General features: G+C 50.7%; 1 protein-coding gene across 2 annotated transcripts in view; it reads right to left on the reverse strand.

The window, feature by feature from the left end:
* Window positions 1–356: 356 nt before the first annotated feature.
* The window catches only part of ADA2 (adenosine deaminase 2), a 39,773-nt gene continuing 15,916 nt past the window's right edge, over window positions 357–24,213 (reverse strand). Inside the window, exons 1-7 of one of the 2 annotated variants that reach the window (XM_019018742.4) lie at window positions 20,524–20,963; window positions 12,609–12,736; window positions 10,868–10,958; window positions 9,263–9,371; window positions 3,732–3,889; window positions 2,948–3,150; window positions 357–2,704 (exon numbers count right to left, since the gene is read on the reverse strand). In XM_019018742.4, the coding sequence (XP_018874287.1) occupies window positions 2,611–2,704; window positions 2,948–3,150; window positions 3,732–3,889; window positions 9,263–9,371; window positions 10,868–10,958; window positions 12,609–12,736; window positions 20,524–20,553 (813 nt within the window). In that variant the 5' untranslated portion in view covers window positions 20,554–20,963 and the 3' untranslated portion in view covers window positions 357–2,610. Of the gene's footprint in view, window positions 2,705–2,947; window positions 3,151–3,731; window positions 3,890–9,262; window positions 9,372–10,867; window positions 10,959–12,608; window positions 12,737–20,523; window positions 20,964–24,213 lie in introns of those variants that run through there. The other variant, XM_004062976.4, reaches the window with a different exon arrangement.

Genomic DNA, 24,213 nt, shown 5'->3' on the forward strand with positions numbered 1-24,213 from the left:
CAGGACCCTAGAGGTTGTCTTCTTCCATCCAGGCACAGCTTATGGTTGCTGTTTTTTCCCAGTTCCAGGAACCAAATGGTGATAAACTAGGAATGGAGAGAGGGCTTGCTGCTGTCTGAGAGCTCAGGTACAGGTCATGGAAGATGGATGAGAGGACATTCACCTGGGGCTTTTGAGGAATTCTTTGATTCCCTGCCATCCTTGAGTTGGGTGAGGACAGAGGTGGCTTCTTGCATCCTTCTTCCAAGGCCAGGTGAGGAGCTGGACTCTGATCACATGAGGTCTTTTATTTGGGGCGGCTCTGCTCTACTCCCCTCTGCCTTGGCAGCTGGCTGAACAGACACAGTGACAGCCACTCATTCAATGCATTGTTTATTGAGTACTAACTAGCTTTGGGCCCAGGCTCTGGGTTAGCAGCATGCGTGAAACAATCAGAAACAATCATGAGCGCCTGCCCACATGGGGCTTACAGTCTGGCAGGGCAAGACTGTAGACACAGAAATAAATATCCGATTATAAACTGTGATTAGAGGCATGATGGAAAAGAGCAAGGCTTCCTGAGAGAAACAGGGCGAGCACAGGAAAACCTCTCTGAGACAGTGACATGAACTTGAAACTTGAAGGGTAAACAGGAGTGGGCAAGACAAAAGGGGAAAGAAGGAATGTTCCAGGCAGAGAGAAAGAGAAAAGACCCAGGCACGGTATAGAGCCGAGGACATTTGAGGAGGAAAGGGCTGCCGGGGTTGGGGCCCTCTGGGTGACTGGGAGAGGAAGGCGCTGGAATGGATCCAGATTAAATCGGATGCTGTATGCCCTGTGGAGACATGGGGTGTGCCTCTAAACGCACTGCGTTGTAAGCAAAGGAGTGACCTGATTTAATTTGATCTTTTAAAAGTCATTCTAGGCCAGGCCGGGTGGCTCACGCCTGTAATCCCAGTGCTTTGGGAGGCCGAGGCAGGTGGACCACGAGGTCAGGTGTTCAAGACCAGCCTGGCCAACATAGTGAAACCCCATCTCTACTAAAAATACAAAAATTATCCGGGCATGGTGGTGCATGCCTGTAATCCCAGCTACTCAGGAGGCTGAGGCACGAGAATCCGCTTGAACCCGGGAGGTGGAGGTTGCAGTGAGCCAAGATCGCACCACTGCACTCCACCCTGGGCAACAGAGCGAGACTCCATCTCAAACAAAACAAAACAAACAAGCAAAATGTCATTCTACACTGTGAAAAATGAGCTGGAGGAGGCAAAGGGAAGAAAGGGGAGATCAGTGAGGAGGCTGTTGTCATAGCTCAGGCAGGAGTATGGTAGCTTGGACTTGGCAACAGCGTGCAGGTAGAGCGCCACCGCTGGAGTCTGGATGCGGGATGCATTCTGATGTAGGGAGTGGGGGACCGCGCAGCATCAAGAAGCCACCGCTGGAGTCCAGATGAGGGATGCATTCTGATGTAGGGAGTGGGGGACGGCGCAGCATCAAGAAGCCACCGCTGGAGTCTGGATGCGGGATGCGTTCTGATGTAGGGAGTGGGGGACGGTGCAGCATCAAGACTTGCACTGAAAATTTCTGCTTTGAGCAACTGGGTGGAATGGATGGAGGTGTCCTTCACCAGCTATGGGAAAGGCCAGGGAGAGGTTTAAAGGGCTGAGTGTGGTGGCTCATGTCAGTAATCCCAGCACTTCGGGAGACTGCGGCAGGAGGATCACTTGAGGCCAGGAGTTGGAGACCAGCCTGGGCAACATAGCAAGACACTCTTTAGAAAAATTAAAGTAGAGAAAAAGAAAGGTTTAAAGGGAAGAGACTGAGGGTTCAGAATTGTACCTCATCAGTTTCTGAGATTCCTGTGAGCTCTCCAAGTGCATAAATAAATGTGGGAATCATTAACAAATAAATGGCATGAAAAAGCAAAGGAATGGATGAGACCACCCAGGAAAAGTGTACAGAGAGAGAAGAGCAATAAAGAGGAGAGAGTTAAAGAGAACAGAATAGGCCAGGCATGGTGGCTAACGCCTGTAATTCCAGCACTTTGGGAGCCAAGGGGCGAGTGGATCACCTGAGGTCAAGAGTTGGATACCAGCCTCGCCAACATGGTGAAAACCTGTCTCTACTAAAAATGCAAAAATCAGCTGGGTGTGGTGGCACATGCCTATAATTCCAACTACTCGGGAGGCTGATGCAAGAGAATTGCCTGAACCCGGGTGGCAGAGGTTGCACTGAGCTGAGATCGCACCATTGTACTCCAGCCTGGGCAACAAGAGCAAAACTCCATCTCGAAAAAATACAAAAATAAAAAAATAAAGAGACCAGAATAGAAGAGAGCCCAGGACTGAGTCCTGAGGAAACAGCACAGAGATCAGAGAGAGGAGAAGACTCTGAAATAGGGAAACTGGAAGAAATGGCCAGAGAGAGGAGAAAACCAAGAGGGTCAATGTCACTGTGGCTGAGAGAGAATATTTCCAGCGGATGAATTTGCTCAGCCAGCCAAGTGCTTCTCACAGGGTCGCTCCATACAGAGGCCATTGATTTCATGGGCACATGGAGCTGATTCAAGAACGAGTGAGAGGAAGTGACAGCGTGTGCAAGACAGCTTGTAGAGGGCTGACTAGCTTCTCCTCACTTTGTAGCCACATCTGCTATGAACTTATCCCATCTCTTCTTCCAGATTTCCATGAAAGTATTTTTCTCACTCTCCAACAGGGTACTGTACCTGCAGGAAGAGGAGGAGCCCAGGTCAGCCTCAGGGCAGGGGTTGGGGAACGGGGCAGGGAGCCTGAGAGGACATTAGAGCCTTGCAGAGCACTCTCCCCATGCCAGCGGCAAGGACTAAACAGCCATGATGAGAAGGAACCCACAGGAACCATCGAGGCATCTGCCTCAAGCCTCCAGAGAGGCAAACACAAGCTGCGGGCTGGAAGGAGGCGGGGGACCTGGGAGGACACGGGACACTCACTTGATAGAGTTCATGGCCAGCTGTTTGAGGGTCCTCAGGTCAGCCTTCATCCCCCCAATGCCCATGAAGACCTCATAGAAATCGTAGGACAAGCCTTTGGCACCAAACATAGCTGGGTCATCAGAGCTGATCACCATGGGGTGCCCAGTGGCCATCAGAGTGGCTACAGGGTGGTTCCTCAAGTCAGACACCAGTTTCAGCACCTGCCCAATAGGAGAGAAGGGAGAAAGATGAACTCTGATCCCTAAAAAGAGTAGTCACAAGTGAGGTGAGACCTTGAGCCCCATCAGCTCCCTTCATCTTCCCATCACTATCTCCCCAGTATGGGGATGACTTCTGGGCAGAGTCACAAGGAGACATAAGGAACAGAGTCAGTCCTCATGCTCCTCCTCATGTTTCATCAGCACCGCAAACATCTGGTCACTTCTGTTCCTGCTCAGAGAAGCGCTAACTGAACACAGACACAAAGGACCCCAAGAAACCATAGGGAGCAGCATCCCATGGTCCGTCCCACTTCACTGGCCTCCCCCCGTGTCCTTTTTGCTTTGTCTACAGTCTTGCCCAAAATTCCACCCCACTGGGGACCCTCACTGCTGCCTCATTCTTATTGGTGGCTTAGGCAAAAGGCCCCTCCTGAATAACTTTACTAACAGGGGTAGGAGAGTGGGGGGATGTAGGTAACAAGAGAGTTAAGGAGAGATAAGTTATACAGCAAAAAGTTTAAGAGAGCAGAGGTTGTGGTTAGGGGAGATCATATGGGATTAGCCGCATGGGTCACACATACCTGGTTAGAGATGGGACAGACTTCTATGGGGATGTCCTTTTTCCAGGAGTAAGTCCTGACTGCGGGGTGTTTGCTCAAAGCAAATCCATGGCCGATTCTGGTAGTGTTCAGCATCAGAGCATCCAGAATGTTCCTGTCTATGGAAGTACCCTGCCAGTCTGAACACACGGGAATGGTCTTCCATGGGGGATGGATGGGTCTGGTCTTCCATGGGGGATGGATGGGTCTGGTCTTCCATGGGGGATGGATGGGTCTGGTCTTCCATGGGGGATGGATGGGTCTGGTCTTCCATGGGGGATGGATGGGTCTGGTCTTCCATGGGGGATGGATGGGTCTGACCCACCTGCCCCCCGACCATCCTCAAATAAACAGCCCCCCAAGCACAAAAATGAAGAGAAATTAACATTAACACAAATACACACACACACAGTTTCCTTTTAACAATGCTAAAGAGAGGTATGATATGGCTTTATTAAATTAATCATCTAATTTATTAGTTTATCATTCTAATGAGAAAGTTGAAACTTAATAGCTTCTATAAATTGACCAAGGATGTTCACACAGTAAGTAGCAAAACCGAGTTTGTTGTTGTTGTTGTTGTTGTTGTTTTGAGACACAGTCTTGCTCTGTCACCAGGCTGGAGTACAGTGGCACGATCTCAGCTCACTGCAAACTCCACCTCCCAGGTTCAAACAATTTTCCTGCCTCAGCCTCCTGAGTAGCTGGGACTACGGGCACACACCACCACGCCCAGATAATTTTTTTTATTTTAAGTAGAGACAGGGTTTCACCATGTTGGCCAGGATGGTCTTGATTTCTTGACCTCGTGATCCACCTGCCTCAGCCTCCCAAAGTGCTGGGATTACAGGTGTGAGCCGCCACACCTGGCCTGCAAAACTGAGTTTTAAACCTTGGCCTCTCTGACCCCACAGTCCGCTTTCCTTCTTCCTCTTTTGTGGCACTCTTTTTTTTTTTTTTTTTTTTTGAGACGGAGTCTTGCTCTGTCGCCCAGGCTGGAATGCAGTGGCGTAATCTTGGCTCACTGCAACCTCCGCCTCCCGGGTTCAAGCGGATTCTCCTGCCTCAGCCTCCTGAGTAGCTGGGATTACAGGTGCCCACCACCATGCCCGGCTATTTTTTGTAGTTTTAGTAGAGACGGGGTTTCACCATGTCGGCCAAGCCGGTCTCAAACTCCTGACCTCAGGGGATCCACCCGCCTAGGCCTCCCAAAGTGCTGTGATTATAGGCATGAGCCACCGCACCAGGCTCTGGGACTCTTATGCTTATGATCTTTACAACAATGTGTTACAGGTTCTCTTATTGACAACATCAGTATAACTACCTCTATGTGCTCACTTTAATTTCTATATTTAATAGTACTGTCGAGATGTTATCACTCGCTAGGTGACCGCAGACATTCTTGTGGCCTCCCTTCTCCCCTGCCATCCCCATCACACCTTTCTTTTTTTTTTTTTTTTTTTTTTTGAGATGGAGTCTCGCTCTGTCACCCAGGCTGGAGTGCAGTGGTGCAATCTCGGCTCACTGCAAGCTCCACTTCCTGGGGTTCATGCCATTCTCCTGCCTCAGCCTCCCAAGTAGCTGGGACTACAGGTGCCCGCCACCACACCCAGCTGATTTTTTTTTTTTTGTATTTTTAGTAGAGACGGGGTTTCACTGTGTTAGCCAGGATGGTCTCGATCTCCTGACCTTATGATCCACCTGCCTCAGCCTCCCAGAGTGCTGGGATTACAGGCGTGAGCCACCGCGCCCGGCCCCATCACACCTTTCTTACAGCTAGGGCCCTCGGTAGAGGATGAAAGGTCAGATGTGCCTTTCTCAGTCTCCCTTACAGCTAAAATAGCCTTAACGCTGGACTGGGAGGTTATTTGTTGGGGAGCTTTGGGGGATTCCTCCCTGATAAAAGGAGATCCACTGGGAGGCTGTCTCCTATTTTGCTTCACTGGATGTGGTCACCCCAAATGTGATTCACCATCCGACAACCAAGTGGGGCAGAATCACCCACGCAATGGGCATAGCACAGATTGCTTCTTACGTGAGATAACAAATGTCCTTATTGTAAAATCGGTGGGATGCATGTACTCTATTCTTGCAGCCATAAGCATTCTAATGGATTCACATATAAAATATGAACATCTGGCTGGGTGTGGTGGCTCACACCTGTAATCGCAGCACTTTGGGAGGCTGAGGCAGGAGGATTGCTTGAGCCCAGGAGTTCAAGGCCAGCCATGGGCAACATAGAGACACCCTGTCTCTACAAAAAATACAAAAATTAGCCAGGCATGGTGGCATGTGGCTGCAGTCCCAGCTACTTAGGAGGCTGAGGTGGAAGGATAACCTGAACCCAGGAGGTGGAGGCTGTAGTGAGCTGTGATCACGCCACCACACTCTAGCCTGGGTGACAGAGGTGGAGGCTGTAGTGAGCTGTCATCACGCCACCGCACTCTAGCCTGGGTGACAGAGTGCCCATGTCAAAAAATATATATATATATGAAAACTCCACTTTCCTGATAGAAATAAAACTCAAGAATTTCCATTGCTATGTAGCACATGTGTTTTGGTGGATTTTCACTGGTTTTTAGAGATTTCTTTTTCTTTTTAAAAATAAGGATATTGGCCGGGTGTGGTGGCTCACACCTGTAATCCCAGCACTTTGGGAGGCCAAGGTGGGCGGATCACAAGGTTAGGAGTTCCGGACCAGCATGACCAACATGGTGAAACCCCGTCTCTACTAAAAATACAAAAAATATTAGCCGGGCGTGGTGGCAGGCGCCCGAGTAGTCCCAGCTACTCGGGAGGCTGAGGCAGGAGAATGGCATGAACCTGGGAGGCGGAGCTTGCAGTGAGTTGAGATCGTGCCACTGCACTCCAGCCTGGGGACAAAGCAAGACTCCGTCTCAAAAAAAAAAATAAATAAATAAAATGAAATAAAATAAAAAAATAAAAATAAGGACATTACTTTTAGGTATTAGATACCCAAGTCCTGGCAAAATCATCTCCAAGGACCATACATCTTGGAACCTGTTAGGTCCTGTGCTGCAATGTTTTGTAGGGCCAGAATTATTTCACACACATAAGTATGATTTTCCCCAACCAGACCACAAGCTCTTCAAGGTTAACAACACCCTCGCCCAACCCCCTCCCCTCAAACAATTCTTCTGCTCTCCTAGAGCAGACTTTGATCTAAATTGGATCTAAATTGACTCGAAATGTCAGGAAAAAGAGATTAATGCACAAGGTCCCTTTCTCTGAGATGGTGTGATAGAGCAGAGCTTAAGCCTGGGTGGGAAATGAAACTGCCCACCACTCTCTCCACCCCTCCTTGGTCTTCCAAGGGTGACAGGTGGGATGCTGAAGAGAGCTGCCCTCCTGGTCCCGGCCTCCATGTGAACAGCCTCCTCCCAAATCTTCCTTTGGATCTGAAATTGCAGCCGTGATCTTTCCTAGTTAGGGTTTACACATTTTAAGGACTGGAATACGGGAGGGGCTGAGATGACTGAGCGAGCCCAAGGATGGAGTTCTGGGAAAGAAAGATGTGGCTGGGCTAATGGCATTTCAGGAGGAACAGCAGCCAGGGCCTGCATGGGGCAGGGCAGGGTTTCCTCTCCTACGATAATGCGGGACAGAACATCCTAAAGACAAGGAGCAGACATGGTTCTTCTCCCTCTTCTGCCAATTTCCAGCTGTGTGGCTTTAGGCAGATCAGTTAACCTCTCAAGCACAATTCACTCGGAGGATGGGGAGCGTCAGAAAGGGTTCCAATTCATACACATTATATACAGGCATCAAAATATCACGAGGCCGGGTAATCCCAGCACTTTGGGAGGCCGAGGCGGGTGGATTGTTTGAGGTTGGGAGTTCAAGACCAGCCTGGCCAACATGGTGAAACCCCATCCCTATTAAAAATACAAAAATTAGCCAGGTGTGTTGGTGGGCGCCTGTAATCCCAGCTACTCGGGAGGCTGAGGCACGAGAATCACTTGAACCTGGCAGCCAGAGGTTGCAATGAGCCGAGATCGCACCACTGCACTCCAGCCTGGGCAATACAGTGAGACTCAGTCTCAAAAGAATTTTTTTCCGTGGCTCAAGCCTGTAATCCCAGCATTTTGGGAGGCTGAGGTGGGTCGATCACTTGAGGTCAGGAGTTCAAGACCAGCCTAACCAACATGGTGAAACCCCATCTCTACTAAAAATACAAAAAATTAGCCGGGCGTGGTGGCAGGCACCTGTAGTGCCAGCTACTTGGGAGGCTAAGGCAGGAGAATGGCATGAACCCAGGAGGCGGAGCTTGCAGTGAGCCGATATCATGCCACTGCACTCCAGCCTGGGCCACAGAGCGAGACTCCATCTCGAAAAAAAAAAATTGTTTTCCTTTTTGTGTAGAATGGGATCTTACTATGTCGCCCAGACTGGTCTCAGACTCCTGGGCTCAAGTGATCCTCCTGCCTCTGCCTCCCTAAGTGCTAGAATTACAGATGTGAGCCACTGTACCTGGCTAAAACACTTTTTTTTTTGAGACAGGGTCTAGCTCTGTCACCCAGGCTGGAGTTCAGTGAGCCTGGGCTCAGGCAATCCTCCCACCTCAGCCTCTAAGTAGGTGGGACCACAGGTGTGTACCATCATGCCTGGCTAATTTTTGTATTTTTTTGTAGAGACAAAGTTTTGCCATGTTGCCCTGGCTGGCCTCAAACTCCTGGGTTTAAAGAGATCCACCCACATCAGCCTCCAAAGTGCTAGGATTACAGGCATGAGCCACTGTGCCTGTGCCCAGCCTAAAACGAATTTTTGTAGCCAAAGTAGGATGATGTGAGTTTGCAGGATTATGCCCCTACCATGAAAAATTTAAAAAAGAAAAAGAAGAAGAAGGATTCAAATTCAGACTCCACTGCGTACCAGCTCTTTAACCCTGGACCACTATGTTTGGAGCCTTGGGCTCTTCATCTATCAAATGGAGATTAAAAACTGGGGAAACAATCAGAAATAAATTAGAAGAGGCCAGGCGCAGTGGCTCACCCTTGTAATTCCAGCACTTTGGGAGGCCGAGGCGGGCAGATCACGAGGTCAGGAGATCAAGACCATCCTGGCTAACACGGTGAAACCCCGTCTCTACTAAAAATACAAAAAATTAGCCAGGCGTGGTGGCAGGTGCCTGTAGTACCAGCTACTTGGAAGGCTGAGGCAGGAGACTCTCTTGAACCTGGGAAGCCAAGGTTGCAGTGAGCTGGGCGACAGAGGGAGACTCCGTAAAAAAAAGAAAAAAAAAAAAAGAAGAAGAAGAAAAGAAAACAGGAAGGAAAGAAGAAAGAGAAACTAGAAATAATACATGTAAAGTGGCTGATTCTATTATCCTTGTTATTCCTTCTCCATGGGGCTGTTGTCAGGATTGAGTGAGATAGAGCACAGGAAAGGGCTGTGGAAACGCCTGTAGGCTCTAACCCTGAGGCATGGGCCTGTGGCCAGGCGCTTTCCCATTGACCACCTCCACTGCCTCTGCTCGCATCCTGCAGGCTCACCTGTTTCTCCGGCGTGGAAGAAGTAAGGCAGCTTAACGCCATCCTTGGCGGGGATCATCAGAGCTTCCTTGTAGTCATGCAAGGAGTGGCCAGTGTCCTCATGCCCCACCTGCAGGACAGAGAGGGACAGGGAGGTGTCTGCAGGGTGCATGCCTCACTTGCTGATGGCGCACCCTGCAGCCTGTGCACACCCTTCCTTGTACCCTGCCACCACTGCCGGGACCTTTGTCACACAGCCTTTTAAGAATGACCAGGAGCAGGCCAGGCGCGGTGGCTCACACCTGTAATCCCAGCACTTTGGGAGGCCGAGGCAGGCAGATCACGAAGTCAGGAGATCGAGACCATCCTGGCTAACACAGTGAAACCCCATCTCTACTAAAAATACAAAAAATTATCCAGGTGTGGTAGCGGGTGCCTGTAGTCCCAGCTACTTGGGAGGCTGAGGCAGGAGAATGGCATGAACCCAGGAGGCAGAACTTGCAGTGAGCTGAGATCACACCAATGCACTACAGCCTGGCCAAGAGCAAAAAATATATATATATATATTTTGTAAAGACGGGGTCTCACCGATTTGCTCAGGCTGGTCTAGAACTCCTGGACTCAGGTGACCCTCCCACCTTGGCCCCCCCAAGGTGCTGGGATTACAGGCGTGAGCCACGGCCCTGGCCTAATCTAGATTCTTTTTTTTTTTTTTTTTTTGAGATGGAGTCTTGCTCTGTCGCCCAGGCTGGAGTGCAATGGTGCAATCTCAGCTCACTGCAACCTCTGCCTCCTGAGTTCAAGTGATTCTGCCTCAGCCTCCCAAGTAGCTGGGATTACAGGTGCAGGCCACCACGGCTGGCTAATTTTTGTGTTTTTAGTAGAGATGCGGTTTCTCCATGTTGGCCAGGCTGGTCTTGAACTTCAGACCTCAGGTGATCCACCTGTCTCGCCCTCCCAAAGTGCTGAGGGCATGAGCCACTGCACCCGGCCTAGATTCTTTATGAGATTGCCGAGCTGTCACCCTAGAAATGTCCTGGTTGTGCTTTGATTTGGTGGGGAGGTGTGGGACAATGACAACACCTACGAATGTGTAGCTTCAAAAACTGGTGTGGCCAGGCATGAGGGCTGGAGAGGGAGGGACAAATATCACTACCTTGAGGATTTGCAAAGGCCTGGCTCCGTCCTGGACTCTGTTTCCAGACATTACCCCGAGTCCCCACCCCGCGTGCTACAGGGGCTGGTGAGGGTTTTAAGACCCACATCTAGGTGAGCAGTGTGGGATAGAAAAAAGGGTACAGGCAGGGCCATGGGGAAGGAGCCCATAACTGTGGTCCAAACTGCCTGAATGCCATCCTTATTCTGGAACTTTCCTTGTTAGCTTGTTAGAACTGGCTGTCTGCTCTCCCTTCTCCAGTGACGGCCGTCCCCTGTAGGCCTCTGAAGAGGGTCAGCGCTGAGCTCTGAGCAGCCCTGCTCAGCTCTGAGCAGCCTGAGCCTGCCCTGGGATGTCAGGGTACCAACAGGCACATTGCGCTCCCTTCCCAGGGAGTTGCCGCTCCACCCAGACAGGCATCCTCGCATGCCCCCTTAACAGGCAGCCCTTCCGTTCACAGCATGGGTTACCAGGTCAAACCCTGCCACCACCGTGGGGAACTTGGTTCGGAGCCCCATGGCCGTTCGGATGGATTCTGCGATGACAGCCACATCTTTGGATCTGTGAGACAGACAGAGAAGCCAGGAGACAGTGCCCAGCACCGACAGAGCACAAACCCCAGGGCATGACCTCCGTGCAGGGCTGGGCCGGCTCCAAGTGTGCAGGACCCGTTTCCCAAACCTGAGGCACCCCTGCCCTCCTGACCCCACCCTGACCAGGCCATTGTGATCCCTGAGAGATATGTAGCCCAAATCCATTCTTATCAAAGACCCTTGCTGGCTCTGGGGGCACCTGTAGTCTCTGAAAAGTAGATGGGGTCAGAGGACCCACGGGAACAGTTTTATTTGTCTGCGTTTAGAGGAGGCCAGGTGGCCTTGTTCCCAGCTCTCCCTGCATCTCTGTCGGGGGTGTAGACATGGATGCAGCTCAGGGGCAGCTCTCTGTCCACTGGACACCTGCAAAGGGCCACAGGTCACCCAAGTCCCTGATGGGTCGGCTGGACCCAGTAACTATCTGGCCTCTTGCTGATTAAGTCAGCAAGATCCTGGGCACTGCAGAACCCTACAGGGGCAAGGCAGGCAGCATGACAACAAAAGCCCCAAAACACAGGGTCTGGCGCAAGCCCACGACAGGCTCAAGGTCTTTGCCCTGCCACTGGCTCTCCTGCTCCAATCCTCGGCTCTGTGGGGATAAAGCCTTCCTGGCCTGCCCCACCCATGGCCTCTCCCCAGAGCCTAGGCAAACCTGGGGGCACTGATGCACTCAGCTCAGCCCTCACACCCTCCTGCCACTGGCCCTGGGAAGGGGCACCTGGCACCAGGGAGTCTCTGAGCAGAACGTGGGCCCTTCCCGCAAGCTCCCTCCTAGGGGGACCGGCACAAAGCCAGAGCTTAGCTCCTCCAGGCCCCAGGCCCCATGGAAGGGAAGGGGACTCAGGAAGACTGGGCATGGGAGGAGGCTCCTGGGGAGTCAGTGCCCTCCAGAGCCCAGGCTCGTGGGTGAGCTGAGCAGAGGGAGCCGCTGCCGGATCCCTTCGGTGCCCGCCCCGTGCCTGACTCCGAGGGACCCCACTGGCTGCTGCCCTTGCGGCTGCGACCATGGACAGGTCCCAGCCTTAGACTGGCTGCTCTTTAAAGTGAGGGGAGGGGTCTTGTCTGGTAAAGTCAGAAGGACAATTAAGCTGCAAAGCTCTCTGTGCTTCCCTGGGAAAAAGAGTGGGTCTTTCACCCACGTGCCAGGCCACGCACATGGTACTACTGGAGGTCCCCACACGCAGACTTGAGCCAGTGCCACTCAGGGTGTCTCCGTGATCAAGGACTCACACACAACCACACACAGAAACCAGAGGCAAATTGAAACCAAAAACGGGCCAATTATCCAAACATTCAGGCAAAATCATTATGCTCATAAATGAGTCACCAGGCCAATGTGGGGTCACAGCCGAGAATTATCTGGGAAATTCACACATTCTTCATTTCAGTTTGGGGGTGAAGACCTGAACTAGAAGTGGCTTCAGGCAGCTATTCACTGTTGGGTCACCGCACTTACCTAGGACTGTGCTCTCACACAGGCACAGCACAGCTCCTTGGCACCAGTGCTGGGCCTCTCCCGGCCTCCCAGCCCCACTTCTCACCCCTCCCCTCCCAGCCTAGTAGCTCTGCCTGCATCCCAGCCTCCCAACCCGAGATTTTCAGCAATATTTTCTCTCACCTGTGATCCGAATAAATGATTTTGATTCCAATAAACTCAGGGTGAGTTTCCACAAACTTCTGAGCTACTTCCTGGTAAGTCTTCACTGACCACTCTTCGTCATGGTGCTCTCCACTGAGCTCATACACCTGGGAAGAAAGCACAACCAGGAGCCGTCAGGTGAGCAGCAAGAGACGCCACCCCCTTCCCAGCCACCCCTGCCCAGCCACCTTTACCCAGCCACCCCTGCCCAGCCACCCCTGGCCAGCCACCCCTGCCCAACCACCCCCTTCCCAGCCACCCCTTCCCAGCCACCCTTGCCTAGCCACCCCTGCCCAGCCACCCTTGCCCAGCCACCTCCTTCCCAGTCAACTCCTTCCCAGCCATCAGCGAGCTCTGGGAAAAGTAGATGGGGTCAGGGGACACACAAAACAGTTTTATTTGTGTTTGGATTAGGTCAAGTGGCCTTGTTCCCAAAAGTCCAGCCAGGCTGGACTTGTGCTTCCCTTGTTCAGGTCCTCTACGGCCTCGGGCATTGTCTCTGCTGCTGCACGGGGAATTCCTAGCTGGCTCTGGGATAACCCTGATGCTGATGCCCACCTGTCTCCTTCATTGCTGGGTCACTGCACTTAAAACAGCACCTGGCACACGCGAAGGTAGGTGCCCATTAAGCATTTGCATAATGGTTGAAGAGCAGGTCACGGGGGGAGAGGATGAAAGCTAGAAAGAGTGATCTGAGAATGACGTCATTCCCCACTACCTGCTTACCTCCCCACTGCTACCCTAACTCCAGGTGCAGCAGCTGCAAGGCGGCCACTGCCACCAGGGACAGCAAGGGGGACACAGTGAGAGCAGAGTGGGGAGAGTTGGGAGTGGGCAGGTGACAAGGAAGCTAAGGGAAGGGAGGTGTGTAATGGGGAAAGGTGGCTCACACCTGTAATCATAGCACTTTGGGAGGCCAAGGCAGGGGGATCACTTGAGGTCAGGAGTTCAAGACCGGCCTGGCCAACATGGTAAAACCCCCATCTCTACCAAAAATACAAGATTAGCTGGGCATGGTGGCATGTGCCTGTTAATCTCAGCTACTGGGGAGGCTGAGGCAGGAGAATCGCTTGAACCCGGGAGGCAGAGGTTGCAGTGAGCCAAGATCATACCACTGCACTCCAGCCTGGGCGACAAAGCAAGACTCTGTCTCGAAAAAAAAAAAGGGGGGGGGCCCTCTCTCTTCCTCGGCGCTGCCTACAGAGGTGGCAGCCATCTCCTCTTTGGCATCACGGCCGCCCTCAGACCCCTTGTGAAGCCTGATTGTCAAAAAGAGAACCAAAAAGTTCATCTGGCACCGGTCTGACCAATACGTCAAAATTAACTGTAACTGGCGGAAACCCAGAGGTATTCACAACAGGGTTCATAGAAGGTTCAAGGGCCAGATCTCGATGCCCAACAGTGGTTATGGGAGCAACAAAAAAAAACAAAGAACAGGCTGCCCAGTGGCTTCCAGAAGTTCCTGGTCCACAACATCAAGGAGCTGGAAGTGCTGCTGATGTGCAACAATCTCCCTGTGCTGACATCGCTCACAACGTTTCCTCTAAGAACCACGAAGCCATCGTGGAAAGAGCTGCCCAGCTGGTCATCAGAGTCACCAACCCCAATGCCAGGACGCGCAGCAAAGAAAATGAGTAGACAGCTCATGTGCACGTTTTGTGTTTAAATAAAACCGTAAAAACTGCAAAAAAAAAAAAAAAAAAAAAAAGGACTGAGCGCGGTGGCTCACGCCTGTAATCCCAGCACTTTGGGCGGTCGAGGTGGGCGGATCACGAGGTCAGGAGTTCGAGACCAGCCTGGCCAATATGGTGAAACCTCGTCTCTACTAAAAATACAAAAATTAGCCGGGTGTGGTGGTGCGTGCCTGTAGTAGTCCCAGCTACTCGGGAGGCTGAGGCAGGAGAATCGCTTGAACCCAGGAGGCAGACGTTGCAGTGAGCCAAGATCGCGCCATTGCACTCCAGCCTGGGTGACAGAGCGAGACTCCACCTTAAAAAAAACTAAAAAAAAAAAAAAGATGTGGGAATTTCTGCAGAGACTGTGGGGTGAAGGAGACAGGGAGCAATAATATGGAGATGTCGATTACTTCCATGGCATCAGTTAAGCCCTTATGATATAAAAGGAACAGGGCTGGGCATTGGAAGGGATGAAAAAATGCTAATAGACAAGATAGCTGCCCTCAGGAGTGACAATAGGGTCAGAGAGATAGACCTGACCCACTAAAAAGAGCTCACGCCTGTAATCCCAGCACTTTGGGAGGCCGAGGCAGGAGGATCACTTGAGCCCAGGAGGTCAAGACCAGCCTGGGCAATGAGTGAGTTCCTGTCTGTAAAAAGGAATGAAAAAAAAAAAAAAAGAAACAATAGAATAAGTGCTAAAGAGAAGCACATGACCTCTCAAAAGAAGAAGCAGTTTGTTGTGACTGGATGGGTCAGAGAAGGTTGCTAGTCCTGACCAAGGGAATGGTGGCTCCACACAGAGCCAAGAGCTGCCTGGGGGCGGGGGTTCAAGGAGCCGAGGTTGAGAGCTGCAGTGGGAGCCAGGAGCTGTCCCCTCACTAAGGGAGAAATGCTCTTCCTCCTCCTGGGAGTCGGCTCTTGCCTCTGTGGCATCTCAGGAAATGGGCCCTTGGGAGTCCACCTCCTCTGCTCATTTCCCACCAGCCCCTTGCCTCACTCCTGTCTCCCCAGCCTAGGGGCCTCCCACACCCCTCCAGGCTGCGGCCATTGTGTGTCCTTTGTCTCTGGGCAGTCCTTCAGATCCCCGCATTCCCCCAGGCCTGCAGAACAGTACTGCTGCTCTCTCATCTCCAGGGTGCTGCCCCGCTGCCTGGGCAGGCGCAGTGGGGGAGCAGGCAGTGAGGTTCTCCACTGGTCTTTGCTCTTGTTTCCTCTGCTGCCCCCATGAAACCTGGCACGTCACACAGCCCCCCACAACCTGCACCTGGCCAGGCCACTCACTCTGCTCGGGCAGTTTCCCTGACTGCCTGACCTGGCACAGCCATGCTAAGGGCTACTGAACTTTAAGGCTGCCAGAGCGTGCCAGAGGGAAGAACCTAAGTACCTAAGGGTACTGTTCATTCAGGATCTAGTATTGTCTATTATTACTATTATTTACTGAAGAGGGTCAGAATATGTCACCCAATAGGCCACTTTAGCAGAAGAAATATTTTTAGCTGAAGGCAATTAAGAAGCAGCAAAGGAAGAAAGAGCTCTTTGCCCACCTCATCTGCCTAAATTTCCCTTTGTGAAGGTGTCGCCCTCCCCTCTCCCGTACCAGAGAATCACCCTTACCACTGGAAACAGAAAGTTGTTACCAAGATGGGTCTGCACAAACCAGCCTTATAAAATTGCCCTTATCTTCCATTAGTTTCCCCCATATGTTTGCCTGCCCACAATTTACTGTCCCTAGAAGCCCAAACCCCTTTTCCTTCATCTTGTCACTTCTTCACAATTTATTACCAGTTGTTAAAATGGAATATAAGCCCCCACTCTAACTTCTTTGGTGCTTCACGTCTTTTCAAGGAAGGCCTCCATCTATCTGTGCACATAGCAAATTTTTAGGCCGGGTGTGATGGCTCATGCCTGTAATCCCAGCACTTTGGGAGGTGGAGGCAGATCACCTCGGGCAAATCACCTGAGGTCAGGAGTTCAAGACCAGCCTGGCCAACATGGTGAAACCTCATCTCTACTAAAAATACAAAAATTAGCCCGGCGTGGTGGTGGGCGCCTGTAATCCCAGCTACTGGGGAGGCTGAGGCAGGAGAATTGCTTGAACCCGGGAGTTGGAGGTTGCAGTGAGCTGAGATCGCGCCACTGCACTCCAGCCTGGGCGACAGAGCAAGACTCCATCTCAAAAAAAACAAAACAAAACAAAAAAATTTTTTTAAACTTTTATTTTGCAACAGTCTTGCCGTGTCGTCCAGGCTGGAGTGTGGTGGCGCAATCTTGGTTCACTGTCTGTTTCACTCTTATTCTCTCATGGATGTACAGTAGAATTTTCCTGAAGCTGCATCATGTGTCATATCACTCTGACCGATAATGCCAATAATGGATTATGTGTTTGTATTTAGAATAATTTCTTTCTTTTTTTTTTTTTTTTGAGACAGAGTCTCGCTCTGTCACCCAGGCTGGAGTGCAGTGGTGCGATCTCGGCTCACTTTAACCTCCACCTCCTGGGTTCAAGCACGACTCCCGAGTAGCTGGGATTACAGGCACGTGCCACCATGCCTGGCTATTTTTTTGTATTTCTGGTAGAGACGGGGTTTCGCCATGCTGGTCAGGCTGGTCTTGAACTCCTGACCTCATGATCTGCTCGCCTCAGCCTCCCAAAGCGCTGGGATTACAGGCATGAGCCACTGCGCCCGGCAAGAAAATTTCTTAATTTTGGCTGGGTGCAATAGCTCACACCTGTAATCCCAGCACTTTGGGGGGCCAAGGCAAGTGGATCACCTGATGTCAGTTGACCAGCCTGGCCAACATGGTGAAACCCCTTCTCTACTAAAAATACAAAAATTTGCTGTAATCCCAGCTACTCGGGAGGCTGATGCAGGAGAATCACTTGAACCCAGGAAGCGGAGGTTGCAGTGAGCCAAGATTGTGTGCCATTGTACTCCAGCCTAGGCAACAAAAGTGAAACTCCATCTCAAAAAAAAAAAAAAAAAAAAAGGAAAATTTCTTAATTTTAACATCTAATACAGGATATATCAATAGATATAATCCACATAAATAAAAGGCGTTTGAAATTAACAAAAATTTTTAAGAATATAAACAGGTTCTGGGACCAGAAAGTTGGAGAACCACTGTGTTAACCCAACCCACAATTGTTACCTGCAGTTGTCTTGGACTCATCCAGCTGGTTCACAGCAGGGAAGAATAGGGTTCTGTCCTGACCTTGACCACCCTGTCATTACTGAGTCTCCTGCCCACACCCCCCAGCTAGATTGGAGGCTCCTCCAGGATAGAGTCCTTGCAGTTTTACTTTCCCCACCTCCTCTCCTATGGCACCAGAGCAGGAGCTCCATAAATAAATATTAATTCAAGGAGAGTGCTGTCCACAGGAGTTTTAAAAGTACTAAGGCCCAGGCAGCAAGGGCAAATAGACAGTTGTTGGCGGAGTGGTAGGTGGAGTCATGCTAGCAGAATAGAAGGGAGACAAAAGAAATAACCTTTAAAAAATATTAACAAATGACAACTCTGCTTAAAAGAAGATCTCTGAGGCCTGGCATGGTGGCTTATGCCTGTAATCCCAGCACTTTAGGAGGCCGAGGCAGGCGAATCACCTGAGGTCAGGAGTTCAAGAGCAGCCTGGCCAACATGGCAAAACCCCGTCTCTACTAAAAATACAAAAATTAGCCGGGCGTGGTGATGGGCACCTGTAATCCCAACTACTCGGGAGGCTGAGGCAGGAGAATCACTTGAACCCAGGAGGCAGAGGTTGCAGTGAGCCAAGATCGCACCACTGCACTCCAGCCTGGACAACAGATTGGTTCATGGGGAAATTTGGGAGCAGAGTGCTGTAAAGGTCATACAACTGGTTTGTATCAGAACAGAAACAAGGACTCAGAATTTCTTTTTTTCTCTCTTTTTTTTCTTTTTTTTTTTTTTCTGAGACAGGGTCTCACTCTGCCGCCCAGGCTGCAGTGCAGTGGCATGATCTTGAACAGCCTTGAACTTCCAGGCTCAGGTGATCCTCCCACCTCAGCCTCTTGAGTAACTGGGACCACAGGTGCATACCACCACACCTGGCTAATTATTTTGTTTTGTCCTGTTTTGTAGAGACAAGGGTTTTGCCATGTTGCCTAGGCTGGTCTCGAACTCCTGAGCTCAAGGGATTCACCTGCCACCATCTCCCAAAGTGCTGGGACTACAGGCATGAGCCACCGCACCTGGCCAGTACTGGCAGTTTCACTCAGCTTTCACTACCAGAGTATCATTCACTTAAGAAGTGTTGAGCTTTTACTATATGCCAGGCATATGCAGGGGGCTTTATGCCATAATCTCATTTAACCCTCAAAACTACACTATGAGGTAGGTCTCATTTTACAGATAAGGATTTTGAGGCTTTAAAAGTTTGAGAAGGCTGAGCACGGTGGCTCACGCCTATAATCCCAGCACTTTGGGAGGCCAAGGCGGGCGGATCACCTGAGGTCACGAATTCGAGACCAGCCTGACCAACATGGAGAAACCCCGTCTCTACTAAAAATAGAAAATTAGCCGGGTGTGGTGGCACATGCCTGTATTCCCAGCTACTCGGGAGGCTGAGGCAGGAGAATCGCTTGAACCCGGGAGGCAGAGGTTGCGGTGAGCCAAGATTGCACCATTGCACTCCAGTCTGGGCAACAAGAACGAAACTCCGTCTCAAAAAAAAAAAAAAAAAAAAAAAAAAAAATTGAGAAACTCAGTACCCCTGCACAATTAGTGGGGCTGGAGGCCGACCACATTTCAGAATTTTGCTTGCCCTGAGTTGTCTCCTGTCATCAGGAGGCCCCTGCCCCCTCCTGTAGAAAGGTGACAGTCACTAGAGTGACATCTCAGCCTTGGCGGCACATTGGCATCACTCAAGGAGAGGAAAAATGCCTGTGTCCCACCTCAGAGCAACCAAATCAGAATCTGTGGGGTAGAAGCTTGGTGTTTGTAATCTCCCAGGTGGTGCTAGGGTGCGATATACAGCTGGGCTGAAGATCTGCCACTGTTCCAATCGACAGACAAGTAAATAGCACAATGACAGCATAGTCGGATGAGTCCTGTCAAAAAGGGAGCACTTAAGAGGGTGCGTGTTCTCGTAAAGCGACACCAGCAACATGACACAGGGTTCGCTTCATTCAGCAAGGAGCCAAATGGAATTTTGAATGAACGGTCTGCTGAATGAACGGTCTGCTAAGAATCCAGGCAAAAGCATGGGGGCTGGGGAGCACGGGTACAGGGAGCACTAGAAATGCTTATTGTATGAACGACAACGTCTTAGAAAACGTCTGGGAACGACTGTCACAAGTTCTCTGCCACCGACGTGTCTCCCATAAGCTCTCCCCTCCATAAGTGCCAGCAGGGCCATCCCCTGTGGATAACCCTCCGGGGTCTTGGAAGAGCCCCATGCTAAAGACTCAGGGGACCCAGTCTGGGCCTCAGACTCTGCCGTGGGGGAAGGGGCCGGAGCCCAGGAGATAAGACCCGCCTAGCGACTGTTGCTACCGGCGAGCAGCCTTTGTTACTGAGCATTAGGAACACAATGGGAGGCTCAGCGGCCAGGATAGTCCGTCCACAGCAGCCCAGGCCGGAATTAGCCTGCGACCAGGCAGGGGCAGGCGAGGCGGCTCAGCAAAAGGATTCCAGTGAAGACTGTTTTTAGTTGTTAATGTGTTGGTGGCCCCCCCACTCTGGCTAATGGGGGGCATTAAGACCTAGACTCTCCGTGGCAAAAGCCTTTGTTCCAGGGTCAGACCCGAACAAATGGGCACATCCCCTCCCCCTCCCCCTCCACAAGAATCCCAAATCCTAGCAGCCCAGCACCTTCTCCAAAGGTTGGCTGGGGGACGGGCGGAGACGGGCAGAGTGAGGACAGAGGACTGGAGCTGGGCAGGCCCCCAAGTCTCTCCACCTCCGGCTCTGGAAGGACAAAATGGCCACCTGCAGAACAAGGGGGAAGATGGAACAGGAAGCCAGTGCTCTGGCCCTTCTCTTCCTCCCTCCGATCCAACCGCTCAGCAACTTCTCCCACATGCCTCCCCACCAGGCTCAAGATGAAAGCCTCTGTCTCAGCGTCTCCTCCCTCCCCTCCTCTATCCTCTTCCCCTCCACCCACGAAGATCCCAGGGTTCTGCAAGGGTCGGAGTTCCCTATGCACTCCCACACCAAGACAGTTGTCAGGATTTGCCCAACAGGAAGTTCTCCCCTACCAGAGCCCAGTTCCATTCCAGGGAATCCATCTCCCCTCCAGAAAAAGGAAAATTGAAGCCAGATGCTCTCTGGGATCGCCATTTGAGGTGGGCGTGGCTATTAGGACGCTCAGAGAGCCCAGCGCGGTGAGGAAAGCGACGAACTTAGGAGCCCTGGTCTGGGTCCAGCCACCCCTTACTACCTATGTGACCTTCATCAAGCTCTTTGACCTTTCCAAGCTTTAGTTTCGACATCAGTAAGATGAATTAATAGCTGGGCATGGCTCGCGTCTGTAATCCTAGTACTTTGGGAGGCCGACGTGGGTGTATTGCCTGAGCTCAGGAGTTCCAGACCAGCCTGGGCAATACGGTAAAACCCCATCTCGCCAGGCGCGGTGGCTCACGCCTGTAATCCCAGCACTTTGGGATGCCAAGGTGGTTGGATCACTTGAGGTCGTGAGTTCGAAACCAGCCTGGCCAATATGGTGAAATCTCATCTCTTCTAAAAATACAAAAATTAGCTGAGTGCGGTGGTGTACACCTGTAATCCCAGCTACTCGGGAGGCTGAGGCAGGAGAATCACTTGAATCCGGGAGGCGGAGGTTAAAATGCGCCAAGATCACGCCACTTTACTCCAGCCTGGGCAACACAGAATGTCTCAAAAACAAACAAACAAACAAACACAAGAATCACCTTCTCTGGGAAGTGCAGTTTCTTCCAGCCTACCTAGGCCAGGAGCAAAGTCAGCTCATCAATTTTTGCCAGCGCCTCCCTTTTCAGAAATTCTTTTCTCAATAAAAGATGAGACCCTCTCTTTTCTTTTAAAAGGATGATTTGTGTCCTGTGTCTTATCTGTCTGCTCTGTCCACAAAACTGATGAAAGCTCCACTGCAAGGCAAAGTTAACGTTCCCCTCCCACTTCTCAAGAACTCAGAAATGGAAATATAACTCTGCACTCAGAGAGTTAAAATAGAAAACAAGCAACAGATCCAAGTGGAGACATGCAGATCACACAAGAGATCGGACTCTCCAGGATCCAGCCTTGCCGCTAAACTCACCAAGGCTATTAACATATCTAAGGAAAAGGCCGGGCATGGTGGCTCGTAATCTGTGGGAGGCCGAGGTGGGTGGATCACCTGAGGTCAGGAGTGCAAGACCAGCCTGGCCAACATGGTAAAACCCTGTCTCTACTAATAATACAAAAATTCGCTGGGTGTGGTGGTGCACGCCTGTAATCCCAGCTATTCCAGAGGCTGAGGCAGGAGGTTCCCTTGAACCCAGGAGGCGGAGGTTGCAGTAAGCCAAGATGGTGCCATTGCACTCCAGCCTGGGCAACAAGAGCGAAACTCTGCCTCAAAAAAAAAAAAAAAAAAAAAACATATCTAAGGAAAAAGGTGGGTCAGTCCAGGATGCCAAGCAAAGGGAGAGTTGAGACCCACAAACTGGAATAACTTGAATAATGAGTGGATCAGCTGAGGTCAGGAGTTCAAGACTAACCTGGCCAACATGGTGAAACCCCATTTACTGAAAATACAAAAAATAAGCCAGGCATGGTGGTGTGCATCTGTAGTCCCAGCTACTCGGGAGGCTGAGGCACGAGAATCGCTTGAACCTGGGAGGTGGAGGTTGCAGTGAGGCAAGATCATACCACTACACTCCAGCCTGGGCGACAGAAATTCTGTCAAAAAAAAAAAAAAAAGAAGAAGAAGAAAGAAAAGAGGAGAATTTCCTGATGAAGCATAAGTGTCTGGTCCGAATGATAACAGCATTCCGACTTTCTTGTTTACACATCTATCCCTTATGAATTTTTTCAGTGTGTATTGATCCTGTGGAGTCCTATCACTTCTGGGTCTACAAACAGTAAACTTTCTGGGTCTACAAACAGTAAACTTCGGAGCGTATAAAAGACTACAGAATATGCTAACAAAACTAAAATACTGCCACCATGTGGGCCTTTCCACAAGCTTAACTGTCAGTCCCCAAGGCATTTGTGTATCTGATCAATATGTAAATGAACGAGCAGACTCTCTTGGATACAATGTGGAGAAGACTCTACCAAAGGTCACTTTCCCCAAGCCACTGATAACCTTTAACCTGCTCAAACCCATCTGAGCTCACCACATAGAACACCCAGGGATCCTGCCCACTCCCACAATACCACATCTCCCTCAGCCCAACAAAAACATCCTCAGGAAAGTTCTCTCCAATAAACTCACTGAAATAAAACTCTAGCAGTATTTGAGCACCTAGGGCTGCTCTCCTCGAAAGATCCCTCCCCTACCAACACGGAGCCTGGTGTCAGTCCATCTCAGAGTACCTAACCTCAGTTATCCTTTGCTTCTGGCCAAAATGCAAGACCCAAAAATCAGATTTTTTTGATGATGCTCCCTTCTTTTGGACTCTTTCTACTCCTTTCCATTTCACTCTCTCCAAACTTCCTTCCTTAAAATCAAATTTTTTTTCTCTTTTTTCTTTTCTTTTTTTTTTTTTTTGAGACGGAGTCTCGCTCTGTCATCCAGGCTGAAGAGCAATGGCGGTATCTCTGCTTACTGCAAGCTCCTCCCCCTGGGTTCAAGTGATTCTCCCGCCTCAGCCTCCCGAGTAGCTGATTACAGGTGCGCACCACCATGCCAGCTAATTTTTTTTTTTTTTTTTGAGACAGAGTCTCACTCTGTCACTCAGGCTAGAGTGCAATGACTCAATCTCTGCTCACTGCAACCTCCGCCTCCCAGGTTCAAGCAATTCTCCTGCCTCAGCCTCCCAAGTAGCTAGAAGTACAGGCATGCGCCATCACGCCCAGCTAATTTTTGTATTTTTAGTAGAGACAGGGTTTCACCATGTTGGCCAGGATGGTCTCGATCTCGACCTCGTGATCCGCCTGCCTCAGCCTCCTCGAGTGCTGAGATTACAGGCATGAGCCACCTCGCCCGGCCAACAGCTAATTTTTGTATTTTTAGTAGAGATGGAATTTTGCCATGTTGACCAGGCTGGTTTCAAACTCCTGGCCTCAAGTGATCCACCAGCCTTAGCCTCCCAAAGTGCTGGGATTATAGGCGTGAGCCAATGCACCTGGCCTCCCCTCTCTTTTTAACCTCTCCACATTTCTTCCTTCTGTGTGCAAAACAAGTCTCTCCATCCTAAAAAGAAACCTGTGGCCCCTGTGGTTCCCTCCAGCTATCTCGATGCTCTTTCTCTCAAATCACACTCAGAGCCTTTAATCAGCCAAACCTGGCTCCAATTCATCACCTGTATTTCATTTTTCTTTCTCTTTTCCTTTCTTGCTTTCTTTTGTGTGTGTGTGTGTGTGTGTGTGTGTGTGTTTTGAGACAACATCTAACTCTGTCACCCAGGCTGGAGTGCAGTGGTGCGATCTTGGCTCACTGCAATCTCTGCTTCCCAGGTTCAAGTGTTCTCCTGCCTCAGCCTCCCAAGTAGCTGGGACTACAGGCTCCTGCTACCATGCCCGGCTAATTTTTTGTATTTTTAGTAGAGATAGTGTTTCACCATATTGGCCAGGCTGGTCTCACACTCCTGACCTTGTGATCTGCCCGCCTCGGCCTCCCAAAATGCTGGGATTACAGATGTGAGCCACCATGCCCGGCCGTGTATTTCATTTTTCTACTCCCAGAAATGGGGTTTCTCTTCTCAGCATGTTACTGAAACTGCTCAAAGGTGACCTTGTAATTTCCAAATCCCATGGACAATTATCCA

Source organism: Gorilla gorilla, chromosome 23 (genome assembly GCF_029281585.2).
Source record: "Gorilla gorilla gorilla isolate KB3781 chromosome 23, NHGRI_mGorGor1-v2.1_pri, whole genome shotgun sequence".
Lineage (NCBI taxonomy): Eukaryota > Metazoa > Chordata > Mammalia > Primates > Hominidae > Gorilla > Gorilla gorilla.